The sequence below is a fragment of the Pangasianodon hypophthalmus genome, chromosome 12 (assembly GCF_027358585.1).
Source record: "Pangasianodon hypophthalmus isolate fPanHyp1 chromosome 12, fPanHyp1.pri, whole genome shotgun sequence".
Classification (NCBI taxonomy): Eukaryota; Metazoa; Chordata; class Actinopteri; order Siluriformes; family Pangasiidae; genus Pangasianodon; species Pangasianodon hypophthalmus.
Genome location: NC_069721.1, coordinates 21,583,373 through 21,602,252, shown reverse-complemented (window position 1 = coordinate 21,602,252; position 18,880 = coordinate 21,583,373). Strand labels below are relative to the sequence as shown.

The 18,880-nt window shown below is 37.2% G+C and overlaps 1 protein-coding gene across 2 annotated transcripts; it reads left to right on the top strand.

Annotated features, from left to right (window-relative positions):
• The first annotated feature begins 2,757 nt into the window (after nucleotides 1-2,757).
• si:ch211-250n8.1 (uncharacterized) lies at nucleotides 2,758-17,493 on the top strand. Of its 2 annotated transcripts, none has more exons than XM_053238386.1 (16): nucleotides 2,758-5,037; nucleotides 6,858-6,962; nucleotides 8,109-8,184; nucleotides 9,108-9,264; nucleotides 9,344-9,389; nucleotides 9,486-9,544; nucleotides 10,006-10,041; nucleotides 10,126-10,178; nucleotides 10,374-10,506; nucleotides 11,924-12,129; nucleotides 12,232-12,277; nucleotides 13,168-13,233; nucleotides 14,429-14,488; nucleotides 14,588-14,670; nucleotides 15,444-15,526; nucleotides 16,019-17,493. In XM_053238386.1, exons 1-16 carry the CDS (start codon nucleotides 5,001-5,003, stop codon nucleotides 16,051-16,053), a joined length of 1,281 nt encoding a protein of 426 aa, XP_053094361.1. In that variant the 5' UTR covers nucleotides 2,758-5,000; the 3' UTR covers nucleotides 16,054-17,493. The 2 variants fall into 2 exon arrangements, with proteins under 2 accessions (XP_053094361.1, XP_053094360.1); XM_053238385.1 differs by having other exon boundaries at nucleotides 2,762-5,037; nucleotides 14,585-14,670.
• Nucleotides 17,494-18,880: the final 1,387 nt, after the last annotated feature.

Sequence of the window (18,880 nt, the reverse complement as noted above, 5' to 3'; positions counted from 1 at the left end):
CGGTGTTGCAGCTTCATTTAACTTCACATGACACATGGTTGTTGTATGATGCGTGACCATGTTACATGGACATCTGGGACTCCAGAAGCTCAGTTGTCATTGGACTTCTGATTTATTGTACTTAATCTGTTCATTAATGTTCATTAATTTTCAGATGTACTATCATTATAGCTTTTTTAAGTAAAATGTTTTATGTAAAAACCATGTTACCAGTGTGGGCACTACTGTTAAAGCTGCTGTTATAGAAAATTTATCAACAACTTCTGACCAATCAGATTTGAGAATTCAGTGCTGTGGTGTAATAGTGCATTATCACATGGTGGTATTTTCAGTCTGCTTCAGTCTGGCTTTTTTCAGTCTAGCTAACATTAGGAATCTATACTGCTGTGTGCAAGATGTTTCAGAACTGAACCAAATCTATTTCACAAATATAGAACCTATAAATTGATTTTATCAACTAAACATGCTTTGTCTGAACCTAGGTCTTGATAGTTAAAGGATTTCAAAGAAAATATTAAGGTTTCACCACACTTTATATTGTGTTTGGTCATTGAGTTGGTGCTGGTCAGTATGGAGAGCAGATGTTTCTGTGTGCTCTGTCCACACTGTGGGTGTTTTTCTGTGTTAATGGACTTCCAGGGACCACACTATAAAACGCTTCAGGTGTTTCATGAATTTACCAATTAACTGTCATGTTCTATTCACTACTTAGAAATGGATGCCTCATTGCCCCAGACGTCATGTTTCATTTTAGCTGTACAGCTGTAGAATTATTTAAAAAATTTGTAATATATTCTATTATTATCTGTTATTAGGGATATAGGCAGTATATAACCATCTGCATACTTGAAGATTCTCCTGATCACAGGTTTGTACACAGCTGATAGTGTAAATAAGACATACAAAGTCACAGCAACTAAAATTTTCCAAGTTCTCCCTCACTACAATGCTGTGCTTCATACATACATACATACATATATATATATATATATGTGTGTGTATGTGTGTGTGTGTGTGTGTGTATATATATATATATATATATATATATGTCTCAGAGCACTTTATTAGGAACACCTGTACACCTACTCATTCATGCAATTATCTAATCAGCCGTGTGGCAGCAGTGCAGTGCATAAAGTCATGCACATACAGGCCAGCAGCTTCGGTAATGTTCACATCAACCATCAGAATGGGGAAAAAATGTGATCTCCGTGATTTTGACTGGGGCATGACTGTTGTGCCAAATGGGTTGGTTTGAATATTTCTGTAACTGGATCTTCAGTCTCTAGAGTGTCCTCAAACTGGTGCAATAAAGAAAAGAGATCACTAGAGAATGGCCAGACTGGTTGGAGCTGACAGAAAGGCTACAGATCTGAGTTATCTATCTAACTCAGATAACCACTCTGTACAATTTTGGTGAGCAGAAAAACATCTCAGAATGCACTACATGTCAAACCTTGAGGCAGATGGGCTTTGCAACCACGAAAAACCACATCAGGTTCCACTTCTGTTAGCCAAGAACAGAAAGCTGAGGCTGCAGTGGGCACAGACTCACCAACACTGGACAATTGAAGACTGGAAAAACATAACCTGATCTGATGAATCTCGATTTATGTTGAGATGGTGTAATGGTGTGGGGAATGATTTCTTGGCACACTTTGGGCTTGTTAATACCAATCAATCATCACTTGAATGCCACAGCCTATTTGAGTTTTGTTTTTGACCATGTGCTTCCCTTAATGGCCACAATTTACTCATCTTCTAATGGCTACTTCCAGCATGATAATGCACCATGTCACAAAGCAAAGGTTTTCTCAAACTGGTTTCATATATATATATATAGATAGATAGATAGATATGTAGATATATATAGGTGAGTGGGTGAAGCGAGCAAGAGTGTGCAAAGGTTCATCAGAAATGCCTGGGAAAACCTGACCTGGGAAAACCCTTCACTTCCCTTGACATTTTCTACTATATGAATTCTACTGAAATCTACAAACTTTTCTGACCTGAAATGTGTTTCTCTCTTGCATGCTTGCATGTATCTCAACCGCAAGTAAAGTTCTAGCAGTTTGAAAATCTGATTAACCCCAAAAGTAAAAAAGGCAAAAAAATTGCATTTAAAAATTGCATCTTTCATTCCAATGAAAGATTCCACTGAAAGCCACCTCGCCTACCTCTGCTTTTATAATCTAATCTAATTATAGAAAAAGCAACATTACTGCCAAATTTGAAAGAATTATATGTGCGTACTGGGAAATGAGTTCTCACTTTGATTATTATCAGCATCATACACATCAGTCTCTCTATCATCACTCACGTCGTTTAAACATGAGCCTCATCGACATCTCTGTACTCAACTGATCTCTGTTCATGCTAACATCAGTGGAAAATTATCACCGATTCATATAAATATATAAATATATTAGGTCATATAAACATTTTAAAATGCTTTGTGTAACCTCTCTTCTCTGTTTCGATGATGATGTGAGTATTGCAGGAGCATTGAGGACATTTAGACAACCGATGTCTGTTTACACACTGAATTGATTAGGTCTATAACCATTTCACTATGGCTAGTGTTTTTTACCACTGGGTTTGTTAACTTGCCTGCTTACACAACATGATCTTCGCTGACAGACGTGAAGGCAAGGTTAGAAAGTAGCCTAAATAAAAACATTTTCATGTCATTTTGGTAAAATAGCTTTACGTTTGCTTAATGTAGAGATGTCAAAGTATATTATTTGAAGAAAAAAATGGCTTTTGACCACATAAGTAAGAAGTGGAAGGGATTTGGCATTGTGTATTATGTTTTCAGAGTAAAAGGATAGCTGTATAGTGGAAGAACAGACCTTATTTTCTGTGGTGGGCTATTCATCAAAAAAAAAAAAATGGTGATTTGGATTGTTTAAGATTTTTTCTCTTTGCTGTTTCTTCTCAGGTCAACAGGTTGTTCTAGAGCACCTCAGAGAGCTGCTCCAACATTTTGTGGATTCACTTGTGAGTCTGTCATCTGTCCTCTGTACAGAATGCTCTCAGGCCTAATAGTGCTCCACACATCTGATCTCCATCAGTGTGAGAACATGCTGACCTGAACCTGATGGTCCAAATCAGCAGTGATGGAGGAAGCAGCAGGGACAGTCACGCTCTGAGGATGTTCTGTGGAGCGCTGATGAGTATTAGATTAGCTTTTATAAAGATGATTCTGTCTCTCAGTGTGCTTCTGTCTCAGCAAGGAAGAGCGCTCAATTTATATTAACTTCTACAGGGTTTATATGGAGGTTGTTCGACTGAGTGATGTTGCTGCTTCCACACACTTGGCAAAGTTTGCATTGGTGACTAATCACACTTTGGTACACCTACATCTTTTTATTTAAATATATTCATTTTAGCTGACAACTGAGAAGCTACAAATGGTATAATCACCTCATTTATCAAGCTGGATGTGAACAAATTTAGTTACATTTTTCACAGGAACATTTTGTCAAACCTAATAATTTCATATTAATGACTTAAAAGAAGACAAATAAGACAAATAATTAGCCATGTCATGCATTGCCATTAGCCATTCAGTTAAGACAAAAGTAATGGCACCCTGTAAAAGCAGGAGGATTAAGTTTGTGACTGTGGTAGCTGACAAGTTGCGGTGGCTGAGCTGTTTTACTGGAAGATTTAGTGCACACCACCATTGAGAGGCACTCTTTCACTGTTTAGTGTCATTTTGTCATTTTCAGGTCTCTGTGAGCTATGATTTTTGTGGAGTTTTTTGGGCGTGGCTAAATGTTAATCAGCTGTGCCATGAATGTATATGATTGGCATTTTTCAGCATGCGCATCTGAGTATGGAGAGATATTAATGAAACTGACTGGAATTTTTAGTTGAGTTTGGCCACGAAAATTTTTACACACAACTGTTCTGAAGACTGATAAATAAGGCTCATTGAACAATGTTCAAGTATCCACTGAGTATATATACACTGAATAACAAAAATCCATTCAAGCCACAAATCAGCAGACTCAAATATCTAAATATTAATATAAAGATCTGACTTAAATTAGACAAATAAAATAATATTAACAGTGTCAGATATTATCACCCAGTATAATAGTCATTGGCAAAATTGTGGTACAGTGAGTAGCATTGCAAGCTCACTGCTCTAGGGTTCCTGACTCCATCCTGACCTTACGTTACTGTGTGTGTGGAGTTTCACATGTTCTGTCCATTTTCACATGGGTTTACTTTGGGTTCTCTGGTATCCTCCAGTGCAGTCAGTGTTCCAGTTCATCCCAAAGGTGTTCAGTGGGGTTGAGGTCAGGGATATGTGCAGGACACTCAAGTTCTTCCACTCCAACCTTCACACACCATGTCTTCATGGAGCTCGCTTTGTGCACAGGGGTATTGTCATACTGGAGCAGGTTCGGGCCTCTTAATTCCAGTGAAGGTTAATGGTAATGCTACAGCATGCAAAGACATCCTATACATCTGTGTGCTTCAGACTTTGTGGCAACAGTCTGGGGAAGAACCACATAACGTTGTAATGGTCAGGTGTCTAGAAACTTTTGGCCATATAGTGTAAGTTTATTTCGCCATAACCCTGCTTAGCTGTTAATGAATATTTTCTGGAATGTAATTCCAGGCACCAGAGGGCGCCAAAAGCAGACTTTCCTAATGAAAGGGGTGGTGAGGGTTGAACTGTTTAAAGAAGAGATCTGCTTAAACATAGGCGTTCATAACGCACATTCATAACCAGCATAACCAGACTCAACTTCATATTCTGCATAATTTCCCTCTTCATCTGAGCTTCAGCCCAGGCTTAAAGCAGGACACATTTCATTTGGCTATACATCAGCTTTTTATAGCATGTCTCTACTCTTATAATCTCCGGATCTGTGGATAAAATGCCATCGTGTTCGCGCAGTGCTTTTGCGGAAATGCGCGTTCACGCGTGCCGACTTGAGCAAGCGGACACTGTCCTGTAGGAGATCAGAGAATTAAGAGCAATGCCAGCTAAAGACCCGCTCATTGAGACTCTGAAAGGTAAGAGTTCAGATGCTGCTTCTCCCACAATGCACTCACTGTTAGTAATGATAGCAGCTGATCCTTTCCCAGCTGAATTTTATTATTATTATTATTATTATAATTATTATTATTATTAGATTGTTCCCGTGATATTAGGCTACAGAGATTACAAATATTGGCTACTGCACCACAAAGGTGGCAACGCCGTTATATTTATATTTCACATCCTATGTAGTGCACTAGGAAGGGAATAAGGGGACATTTGGGATGCAGCCAGTCTCAAGTGGTAGCCTTCTCAGCACACATGTAAATAAAGCTGTTCACACTTGTCCCAATGTCAATATTTGTTCTTACAATAGTCAGTGATCAGGCTGATTTACAAAGCCAGGCTTAGCAGCCATCCTTAAGGCTATAGCATCTACTTAATACTTCTACTACTATTACAGTATCATCTACTACTTACAGCTACTACAGTTACTACTAATATCACTACTACAAGTACGTCTTTGTACTACTTTTACCACTGCACCAGCTCCTCCTCCTACTTATACTCCTCCTCCTCTTCCTCCTTATACTCCTCATCCTCTTCCTCCTTATACTCCTCATCCTCCTTCTCCTACTACTACTATTACTACTATTTATATTCCTTCTCCTCCTCCTCCTCCTTCTACTCCTCCTCCTGCAACTACTACTACTTCTCTCCTCCTCCTCCTTCTCCTACTACTACTATTACTACTACTTATATTCCTCCTTATATTCCTCATCCTCATCCTCCTTCTCCTACTACTACTATTACTACTACTTATATTCCTCCTTATATTCCTCATCCTCATCCTCCTTCTCCTACTACTACTATTACTACTATTTATATTCCTTCTCCTCCTCCTCCTCCTTCTACTCCTCCTCCTGCAACTACTACTACTTCTCTCCTCCTTCTCCTTCTCCTACTATTAGTATTACTGCTACTTATACTGTTTTTCCTCCTCCTCCTCCTCCTCCTTATACTCTTCCTCCTTCTCCTACTACTGCTACTCTTACTACTACTACTAATACTCCTTCTTTTCCAACTGCTACTACTTATACTCCTCCACCTCTTTCTCCTACTACTACTTACACTCCTTCTCCTCCTCCTCCTAGTACTACTACTTACACTCCTTCTCCTCCTCCTCCTAGTACTACTACTTACACTCCTTCTCCTCCTCCTCCTACTACTACTTATACTTCTCCTCCTACTACTGCTACTACTAATATTACTACCACTACTACTACTACAAATAATAATACTTACTACCATTACTACTTGTACTCTTCCTCCTCCTACTATTACTATTAATAGTCCTCTTCATCTTCCTCCTCATCCTTCCGAGTTTTACTACTAATACTTACTACTTACTACTTTAAGCATTAATTATAACAGTAGTTTTAGATGATTAACATAATATTAACATTAACATTATAGACATCAAAGCAACCATAAATGGGAAAAATCCTAAAGGTCCTTAAAAGTAAGGGGAAATAAAAAGCAGACATATGCTTCACAAGGCCAAGTGTAGAGACTTAAACATCATGAAACATTCTCACACAGTGTAAAGTAGGTGTGGTTTGTTATGGTTGTGTGTATTAACAGATTTAATCGATAATGGAATAGCACTTCCTGGAACACACTGCTGGAATGAGTCAGTAGCCCAACTGCTCTATGGCACAATATCCAGGAGCACAAATCACTTTCCTATCATTTAATCATAGCAAAAATCACATTAGCATGAACTTATTAATTACATTGAATTAACTCTCATACTTCTATAAATATGCTCTATAACTCTGTGTGTGGTGTGCAGTGTGTATTTTGGAGCTGCAAGCTGAAGACACTGTGACTGACTCAAGTCCTCAGCTGGCTTCATGCTGTGAGCTGCTGGAGCTCATTCTGCGTAAAGGACTGCAGCGTGAGAACAGACCTCCTTTCCTTCATCACCAAACACTATAACTCCATCGCATACACACACACACACACACACACACACACAAACTTAATGTTCTCAACTAATTATTATAAACCTGGGATGCAACCATGGTCGAAGGTCTCACAAGGCACATAAATAAATCAGTAGTGCATTAATCAGCTTTACACCACAGCACTGTTCAAATTCAAATCAAATTCTTGATTCTGATTGGTCAGAAGGTGTTGATTAATTTTCTTTAACAGCAACTCTGTCATTAGTTCCAGTTGAAAAGTTTATGTGGTTCTAAGGGATTTGAATGGTGGATGTTCCACATAAACAGATGAAAAAAACGTGTAATTGTTGATGGTGCGTTCTGTAAGGAGTTGTTTATTTAGCATTTATGGATAGAGTCTCCAGTATCAGCAGTTTGTAACAGTCAGAGGTAAAGCTGTAACACTCTTCAAACACAGGAAAGTCTTCAGGACAGAGGCGTTTCCTGTTTCTAGGTAGTACGACAAGCAGCAGCTATTTTTGTCTTGTTAACTTCATAAGACAGAGAAAAAGATGTTGAGGGAGATACTGTTTATACATGGTATAACATAAATTATAAGAGGAAATAACTTGTTTGTGAACATTCCATAAGATTAAGTATAACTATAAACGGATAAAAATCTAGGCAGGCTCCCCCCCTGCAACCCTGTGTAGGATAAGTGGTACAGAACATGGATGGATGGTTAAGTGCTGTGGAATAAAACACTTCAGGGTGTGCTATTGTTGGAAAACAATCAACTTTGCTTTGAGTTGTGCTGCATCACACCACCTCATTATCTTCCTATAACAGCATGCCCTGTAGTTTATAATTATTTAGTATAATACAGGCCTCACATTTAGCTTGATGCTGTAATATGTTCTATGTGTGCTAAGGCACGTTTGTGAAAACTTACACACATATGGTTTTAGAAGACAAGAACACTGTAATGCCTGGTAGCATCTCACAGGACCTCACAGAATTTCTCATGAACACCGCTACACTCTCATGCAACACAGTGCAAACATACAGTGCATTTCTGCATGTAATGATGTCTGTGAAGACCTATCCTTATACTGTGATAGCATTTTATTTGTTTTTTTTTTCTTTTCTGCCTGCAGAACCGGTGCTGAGTTTGACACACAGAGACTACTGGTGTTGTTTTGAGCAGTTAGTTCATCTGGACACATGTGGAAGGTCAGTCTTAGTCTCACAATGCATTACATATATACAAATCCAGGGAACACTGAGTAGAAGGCAGGTATACACTCAGGATGGGATGCTAGTCCATTGCAGAGAACCATGTACACACACACATTCATATCGAATGGCAATTTATCCTAGCCAGTCCACCTACTGGCATGTTTTTGGGAGGTGGGAGGAAACTCCACACCCAAGCACAGGATCGAGCCCAGGATCGCTACCATGCTGTGCTACCGTGCTGCTCTTAAATAATTTTCGAAAAAAATTCTCTTAAATCTTCCTGTCTTCCTGGCTAACTGTTTGTTTTAATTGTTCTCAGTCTAGAGGGACTGTTTTTGGTTTTGAACATGTCTTGTTTCCTCGTGGTAAAAAGAGAAGTTTGCGTAAATGTAAAATCCCACACAAGTGATTTATTGATCTGCACAAGTCAGGCAGGTAATGCTTAAAAAAATTACATAAATAGTTAAAATTACAGTTGAAAATGTGCTAGGGTTTGGATGTATGAGCATGGGGATAGATTCACAGATTCAGGGTTGCACAGTTTAGCTGATTCTTGGTTTTGTCATTGTTTCAAAATAAATTATTAAACACCACTTTCATAACATGTTGCTTATAAGGCTTGCATAAAAGAAGCCCTTCCTGAGATAAACCTACAAAATGCAGCTTCTGAACTTCATTATTAAAATTTAAACTGAACATTTTGGCCATGAACACCAACAGCACACAAGGAAAGACCGCAAACTCACTGTTAAATATGGTGGTGGATCAGTGATGCTTTGCTTGATGTAAATTGGAGAAAAGTGAAGACTGATGGCATTGTGAATTCTGCCAAGTACCAGGATAGCCAATGGCACCTGATTATCCTGATCAGTCATCTCCTTTATAATTCGTTTTCTACCTCACTGTTGTTTCTGAAGGCTGAGCGCTGTCTCTTTAGCCATACAGCAGACCACAGCGTGTCCCAAGCTCCTCAGCGCTCAGGGCCGGGGACGCTACTTCATCCGCCTAATGCTGAGCAGGAGAACTCTGGGAAATGTAGTCAACCATCTGCTACACACATCCAGCATCATGGAGGTCAGTGAGGTTATTGCTATTTTACTTTTACTGGATCAGTTAATAAATAAATAATTATCATTAATTTGCCCATTTGCAGTGGTACAGTCCTAACATCTCTGTATTGAGGAATGAGGAATTTGTAGGTGAGGCTTTTAATCTCTGTAATAAACCTTTATTTGATATAGGTATAAGGCATCTAACGTTGGAACAGTTATTTTGTGGGTTTTATGTTCTCTTAGAGCCTTTCCTCTCTCTCTGTCTGGTTCTCTCTGAAATGGAGTTCAAGCTCAATATACAGGTAAACATCTGCTCTGAATGTATCAATGTAGCAGAGAGGCCATGTCACCTTTACTAGCACTGACAACACAGAGGCCACACCTCCTTCACTGGGACTGACAGCAAAGAGGCCACACCTCCTTCACTGCGACTGACAGCAAAGAGGCCACACCCCCTTCACTGGGACTGACAACTCAGAGGCCACACCTTCTTCACTGGGACTGACAGCAAAGAGGCCAAACCTCCTTCACTAAGACTGACAACTCAGAGGCCACACCCCCTTCACTGTGGCTGAAAATCTGTAATAATTTTATTAAATATTAAACACTAGTAATAAAAATTGATGCATACGTGGTATCTGAATTTAAAAAAAAAATCTTTACACCCCTAAAATAACACATTATTACAATTAATATAATATAAACAAGTATTCTCATTGTTTATGATCCCATTTTAACTTCCTGTCCATATCCTCCACTTCAGAACTGCAGCTTCCTGGATGAGAGCTGGCTGCTCCCGGTAAGTCGGAAGCAGCGTGACTTGCATAATTAGAACTATGTGCATGTGATAATGCATGATAAAAAGCCTCCTCGTGTGTTATAGGTGTGTGAAACGTATGAGGCCGTGCCGTGTCGTGAGCTGGGGATGGTTCTCAGGTTAGCATGCCTACAGCAGCATGTCTCTCTCAGCTTTTACACTGAGCATTTCTGCACATTGCACATGCTTCTGCACACTTACACACACTTTCTAACGTTAATTCTGCTTGAATGTGATGAGACTCTGCTAACACTATGTGTTCTGTGTGAGCCTAGTTTATCTGCCTTTCTCATGGTTATCTCTGTCTCTCTCAGATATCTGGATAGGCGTGTGTTTGTGTTGGAGCTGCTCCGAGGCGGTGTGGCTCAGGCAGACATGTTTGCAGAGCCGGGAGACATCATCGATGAAATCAACGGCATATCACTGAGAAATTCCAGCAATGGACAGGTTCGGATTTAGCCTCGTACTATATTCATGTATGTTATATGAGAGTTATATTTAATATGTGGTGCTTAGCAGTAGGGCTGATCAGTGTAAGGAATTAAACACTTGGGGGCCTGGTGTTATAGGAAATTAATCAACAAACAATAGTGGCGTGAAGCTGAGTTATTGTTACCACCCTCAAGTTGTTTATTTTCTTATATCAGCACACCTCAAAGTTTTATTTCTCTCATACCACAATGATTTGCCAGCACAAACTTTTTTTTTTTACTTATTAATGAACTTTTTAATCTATTTATGTTCTATATTTACATTCAGTGACTGCAAAATAGGTTAGTTCCTGTTATCACTTACGTTATAGCAGCTAAAAACAATCGTTCCTTCACCAACCTCTTTCTTTTCTCTCTCTCTCGAAGTTAACAGCTTCTCATATTACTGAGAAACCAGAAGGCACACACTCCTCTCTTCTGAAAACTTTCCCATGTCTGAAAACCTAGTTACAGCTTTCCCTCTGACTGTTACAGAGTGCTGACACTTTTATCCATTTATTATTATCTTTAAATTATGTGGAAGGTCCCTGTGAATTAGCGGATGAAAATGAAAATGAAAACTTTCCATAGTATTGACAGGTCAGCAGCACTATGGTATTAATCTGTGGTATTGTTTTAGATGGCGGCGTGACGTGCGTTTGTGGAAGCCTCTTTTAGAACTGAAAACACAATGCCTTTTGATTTTCAGTTGGATATATTATATATTATATTATATATTACAACTTGATATTTCTATGGTATAGTTGTGTATTTTTAACTTTTTTAAACTGTATGCAACTTTTTTGTAGACTTTCTCTATTCTGGAAATTATTCTTCATCTGTTCTTATACTTCATCTGGTCTGGGAGAAACACAAGGGCAGAGAAATGACAGTAAAGGAAATGTTAATCTTAAATGACAATATGATATTGATTTTGTGAAATATTACCATCGTTAATCACTTTTATGAGTCAGGCATTAGTACTTTTATATTTTAATTAGTTGGACATTAAAATCTATTTTTGGTATCAAATGATTTTTTTCCCTTATTTTTTTTCTTTAAATATGTAAATGTTAGAGGAAAAATCTGAACTTGTAGATTTTTATAATATGGCTCATGAAAAATGACTTTACCCACCTGCAGTTTGCACCATGCTGAATGGATAAATATTATTTGCATTTTAATTTGGCATAAATAACTAATCATAATAAGTTTATTAAATGTTACATACACTTAAGTGTCATGTGGATAAGAAAAAAAGCCAAGAAGCCATTTCTTCATGCCATGATGTGTTGGCACTCGGTATTGTGTAGCGCGGTTTGTAACTATGTAACTTGTAATGATACAATCATTATTTAATTTCTAATCACCTTTCTATTGTGTGTTGTGTAAAGGCAGGTGTGGTGCTGTCCAGATTAAAAGGACAGCCTCTGTCCCTGCGCCTGTTGCGCTGGAGAGGTGAGAACGGCGCTGTGTATCGCCCCCTGGTGCCGCTTTTACGCCAGCTGAAACAGGAGAATCCCTCGCTGGAGTTCGGCTCGCCTCTTCCCAAGCCCTCAGTGCAGCGTGACAGCCAGAGCCCGTGTGTCAAAGAGGGACGGTGAGAAACTCCAGTGCATCTGTGTACTCACTGTAATGAAGACTTATTACTTATGAGTGTTTATGAGCGGCTTAAAATCTTCTGTTGTTCTTCTGTTAACAGGATCCTGTATGCAGTGCAGCTGATAGGAAAAACAAACATAGGAATGGTACAGTAAATATTAACTGTACACTCATAATTCACTATGCATGAACTCATAATCACTATCTCTATCTCTGTCATAATCACTATCTATTTATTGATCATTTAGGGCAGTATTCAGAGTCAGCAGCTTAATTTACACCAATATTTAAACAGAATGTTGTGTGTATTCTGAGAGGGGATACACACCTGCTTAAGTCAGTTTTCAGGGCTCCTCATAGAGATAATGGAAATCAGTTGTGTGTAATTCAGGTCTCAGAGGTTGTCAGATTTTTCTTGAGTAGAAGCATCAGAGACAGCATCTATATATTCCAACAGCAGCTAGACTACCACAGGCACTTGTCTTTAAACCCTCTAAAAAATAAGGGATAGAACAAACTTAATACTGCTCCTCAGTCAAGCTGATATCATGCAACGTGGAAAACTGGCTTAAGTGCAGGGTCAGAATTGCACATAACTGAAACACTTATGTTTTTTATTTAAACACAAGACTTGTGTTTTCTTATATAAACACACCTCTGTCTTAGGCAAACTCCACCCCGTGTGCGTGACTCTCACATAACTTCTGAATAGCACTTAAGTCTGTAGTTACGTCTGAGGTCTGAATACCTGAATTTTTGTGTTAAATTTATATTAACTCTGAAAACGACTCTTAGATTGTAAAGTGTGAATATATATATATATATCTCCAAATTGGTCCAAATTGGTGGGAAACAAGAACGACAGTGACATACTTTAGCACTTTATTTGTCTATTAATATGAATTTTTGTCCTGCAAACACCTGTATGATACAATTATGTATTTTTTATGCAAATCTTCTCTCATCTATGCAACTCTGAATATGGATCTTAATTTGTAAAGTGTGCAATTAATCCCCTTTTTCCTGCTTGTGTCAGTATGGAGGGAAGGAGGTTCTGCAATACGCCATACCCGCTGTGCTGCAAAAGAGGCAGAGCAGGAAGGTACGAACCAGCAGAGAAGACTCATGGATTGCTAAAGCAGCATTTTGAAAACCCAGAGTGATCTCATAAAAAAGAAAACATTTTTAATAGGACCTTAATCATTTAAAAAAGGTTGGGAATGATGCACAGACTGCTTTTACTAATTTATAAAACTGACTTGATGACCAGTCACTTATACAAGTGTGAGTAAAAGTACAACATATTTTCATATTTTATGATATCATATCATATTCATATTTTAGGTGAAATTACATTTTTTATTTTACTCACCCTCATGTAACACGCTACAATTTATCATATTTGCATATCGTTTACATGAAATGTCCTATTTTATGCAGATGTAGTGATAGTGAGCCAATAAAACCAAAGAATGACAGCATTAAGAATTACATAATGCTCAAATACCATGTTAGATGAAATGTTATTGTAATGATGTTAATTAATATTCAGATTGATTTTAATGTTTTATAGTCATAGTCATGATTCATGATTTATAATTAATAATAATTTACTTGCTACAATAACATTTAATAATAATAATATTACTGATTAAACATACTGCAGTATTATAGAGAAAAGGTCAGAAATAGAGAACGACAGCTCATCAACATGTTAAAATAAAAGACAAAATAATTAACTGCTGAAATCACATAATGATGATGTTAAATAAATATTTTTAATTGTCTTAACATTTTGACAAAGTTCAAGGGTTAAAATTTGTTTCTGAGACAAATGCAAATAGTGAAGTTAATTGATGTCCATGTACAAATTTATTTATGAATCAAAATCTATTTTTAGTAAGTAGACTTTACCTAAAATTAAATTGTTTCCCCAAACATTTAGAACTTAGTAGAACTTAGGAGAATCAACCAGCAACTTCAAGAAAAGCTTAATCTGGTTGTGAAAATGTCAAAAGTATGCAAAGCTGCTTCAGAAGTAGTTCAATTCAAAACTGAAAATACTGTTGATATGTTTAACACTTTTCTTGATCGCATCATATTTTCATATGTATTCTTTAATAATGTTAATGCATTTATTATCATAAAATAGCATAAATGTTAAAAAAAACAACAACTCTGCTACAAGCAGATATGTCCAAACTTTTGACTTGTAATTTAAATGGAATAAGTTTGCAGGGTATGAACAAACCATGTGAATAAAAATGTAAATAAGCCTTTCCCCCTGATTTTCTCAGGATGTGCTGTTGGACGTGAAGGAGACGCACCTGATCTGCACTGACAAATCCAATAAACAGGTTAGGAGCTGTTGTTTAATGGGGAAACACAAACAGGTACATTTAAAATAAAGATAATACAGGGATAATAATAAGAGAGTCTTTTATTTTATACAGCAGCTGTTCCAGCACCACTTTCCTGAGATTTCATGTGTGGGGAGGTTCGGCCAGCCCGATTTCACCATCTTCGCTTTTTGTGTAGGGTAGGTGTCTGAATCACGTTACTCGTTTTATTCATAATAATAATAGGATTATTATTATTATTGATTAATTAATTTGTAAGGTTACAATGCTTTAAATGCATAGTGTGTATATATATATATATATATATATATATATATATATATATATATATATATATATAGTAGTAGTAGTAGAATTTGATGAGCTGCTGTGAGTCAGTACTGTGTAAAGTGTGTCGGTCCAACTTGGTGGGAAATATGAATGACAGCGTTACACTTTAGCACTTTATTTTTCTATTAATATGGATTTTTGTCCTGCAAACACTTGTATGATACAGTTATGTATTTGTACACATTAATAACATTCTGCATATTCGTCAGTCTTTAGAATGCTTTGGACCTAATAATAATTAAAAAAAATAAATAATAATAATAATAATAATAATAATTAACTACTATATAGGGCTGTTCTTAACATTATACAATTCACAAGTCACATACAAGTCACGTAATGGACTATAAGCAATCATATCAGATGTATTTAGGGATAAAGACATATGTAATTCTATCTTCAAAAGGATGTATCCATGTTTGTTTAGTTGACCCCCCCATTCATCCTAGAAAATAGAGATGATAACTGTTAGTGTACATATATAAAGTTGTGAGGATCCACTAGCTGAACCTTTGTAGTGCTCAGTGGAAAATGGAAAAGCAGCATTTCTGCATTTCTGTTATGCCTCAGTAGAAGCAGAATTGTTAACACTTGAACTTGATTATTTTACTTCCTGTTTCAGAGATACTCCAGATACGGGTTTCTGCTGTGTGGTTCTGCAGGCAGCATCCAGCACTGAGTGTGAGGAGATCGTCCACCGCATCGGTGAGGAACCAGATCTCACTAATACCTTTAAAGGAATGTTTCTGTATGTTAATTATAGTCAGGTAGCTAGGTCATGTTTGGTGTCCAAATTACATTTTTTTAGTCTACAGTGCTCAATACAGTGTTGACTTAATGCAAAATTGTAATTGTTGGCAAACTGGTCTTTTATAAGAGGAATACAACTTAAGGACCTGCAGTTATAGGAAAATAATCGACTTTGTGCTGGTAAGAGTATCACACCACCCTGTCATTAGATTAGTTTCCTATATCAGCACATCTCCAAGTGTTTTATTCTTTACTTAAAAATGTTAGCTACATTAAACGTATAGTGCTAGAGCAAAACTAATGAAGCAAAATTTGGATATCAAACATATCCTGGCTGATGGACTACAACTGAAAATAGTACAGAATTTACATCATTTGTTCTGTATCTATTAGTTTATCTATTTGTCCTCCTTTCCTGAGCTCTGCTGTGCCTTTTTATTCCCACAGCTACGGGGTTCAAAAGCACTGAATGGTTTGTGTAAGGAAACTACACAACTACTGACAACACTGGGAGGTTTTCATGTTTTCATGAGGAACCATATTAACTGCTTTTATCAGCAAAACACACCGATCTTCAGAGCTAGCCTACACCCTCATGTTCTTTTGAAGATGTCCATTTGAAAATTTTATATTAAAGCTGGAACACTAAAATGATTTTCTCAATGTTAAATTTTTTGTTCTTTGTGAGTTTCTCTGATAAACCTGAATGTTCTTATCAGTAATATATGTATATGCCCTCACAAGCCACGTTATTTTTATGATAAATGTACAATTACTGACTCATCACCGCTGAGCACATTATTACTTTGGCGTTGGAATAATTTTAGCACAAAATATGTCTTTCTACATATGAGACAAAAAGATAACTCATCTCTGTCACATTCCTTACCACACACCCACATGTGAAAATGAAGACTTGTGATTATGTGAAGAGGTTTTAAATCTACATCCACTGTCTACTTTATTAGGAACACCTGTACACCTGAACATTCATGCAGTTATCTCATCAGCCAATCATGTGGCAGCAGCGAAACTAGACAGTTGAAGATTATAAGAAAAAATGACCCGGGCTTTTTCCAGTCCTCAGGTGTCCTGTCTCCGAGTCTGTGCCCATGATAGCCTCAGATTCTTGTTCTTGGCTGAGAGAAGTGAAACCTGATGTGGTCTTCTGCTGTTGTAGACCATACACCTCATAGTTTGATGTGTTGTGTGTTCTGAGATGCTTTTCTGCTCACCACGGTTGTAAAGAGTGATTATTTGAGTTACTATAGACTTCCCGTAAGCCCAGACCAGTCTGGTAATTCTCCTCTGATCTCTCTCATCAACAAGGTGCTTCAGTCTGCAGACCCTCCGCTCACAGGGTATTATTGTTTTTTTGCACCATTCTGTGTAAACTCTAGAGACTGTTGTGTGTGAAAATTGCAGGAGATCAGCAGTTTCTGAAATACTCAAACCTGCACATCTGGCACCAGCAATGATGCCACGATCAAAATCACAAAGATCTCACTTTTTCCCCTTTCTGATGTTTGAAATGAACATTAACTGAAGCTCTTGACATTATAAGATTATAAGATTATAACATTATAAGATTAGATGCAGGTGTACAGATGTTCCTAATAAAGTGGACAGTGAGTGTATTTCCATAGTTTATATTGCACTGTAATGAACATAATATATATATATATATATATATATATATATATATATTTTAAGATTTTCTTCATACTTGTAGTGTTATAAAAATATTTTAAAAATGGCATGTGTCAGTAACCTGAATGTAAGTTTTTTTTTATTGATTTTTTTTTACTCAGTGGTAATGCAACTCGATGTGTAACTCTGGTTTAAAGAAGTGTTGCAATCATTGTTGCTTGTTACTCAGTTATCATAGTGTTTTATTAAAAACTCAGAATGAAAACTCTGAATAGGCCAGATGTTTTTATTACATGCTTATTGTCATAATGAAACCTCAGAGGAATTTGGGAGCAGAGGATAAAGATGAGGATAAACAATGTTCTTTTATACATTCCAAATTGTTCTATTAAAAAAGGAATAAGTACCACACATCATAAATAAACATAATAAAATATACACACAAAACATTTTAGACCCAATAATGAAGGTAAACCAAAGTTGGATTTTTTTTTATTACAAAACTACATTTTATGTATACAGAGATTGGCTCTGATTAATAGATAACACATGTAGAACCATCTATCCATCCATTTTCTGTACCGCTTATCCTGCACAGGGTTTTGGGGAGCCTGGAGTCTGGAGTCTATCCCAGGGGACTTGGGGCATAAGGGCAGGGAACACCCTGGATGGGGTGCCAACCCAATGCAGGGCAAAATCGCACACACACTCACACACTCTGGAAACGCCAATCAGCCTGCAACACATGTCTTTGGACTCGGGGAGGAAGCTGGAGCACCCGGAGGAAACCCGAGGAGAAAGCACGAGGAGAAAATGCAAAATCCTCACGTACAGGGTGGAGGCAGGATTTAAACCCCCAGCCGTGGAGGTGAGAGGCAGCAGTGCTGACCACTAAGCCACTGTGTCCCCCATATAGAACCACTTCTAGAGAATTTTAGAGTACTCCAATGTACATTTACATAAGATGCCAAACACATTAAACCTGAGTGCGGATAATATTTTCATGTTTTTAAACAAATCTCACGCTTAGGTGAACTATTGTTTCTCTCAAACATGAAATCTGTTTGAATTTTAAACACATGGATGTTCTTCAAAATTAAACATTTTTCATAAAAAATGAAGCACGATAGTTGGAATGTAGCCCCTTCTACTGCTACCTTAAACCTGATACACTTGTGACGTGTAATTAAATTAAATCAATTTGGTCCTGATGTGTTTTACTGGTTAACAGTTCAGGGCCCCAGTAAAGAGCCAGAATATTTCTGCACACATTTGAATAATGAGCTTAATATTTAAATAGTTGGATTATGTTCATAAAATAAATAAACATTTACATTTACATTTATGGCATTTGGCAGAGGGGGCTGCTGAAATGTATGTTACAGTTTGGCTTGAAAAAGATGGAGAACCTCGATTTTATGGGATACTTTAACCTGGAACTTTCTAAAAATTCACTTTGTATCAAAGTGGACCAGATTATGTATGTATGTATGTATGTATTTATTTGTTTATTTAAAATCTATAATAGTTTGTATCAGGAATGTATTGTTATATTCTTTCTTGGAGAAATGACTTTTGTTTATCATTTATTACAGATCAAGAATATATGATGTTTTGAAGTTGAACATGTTGGAGGAAGATTTTAGGGAAGCACTTCAG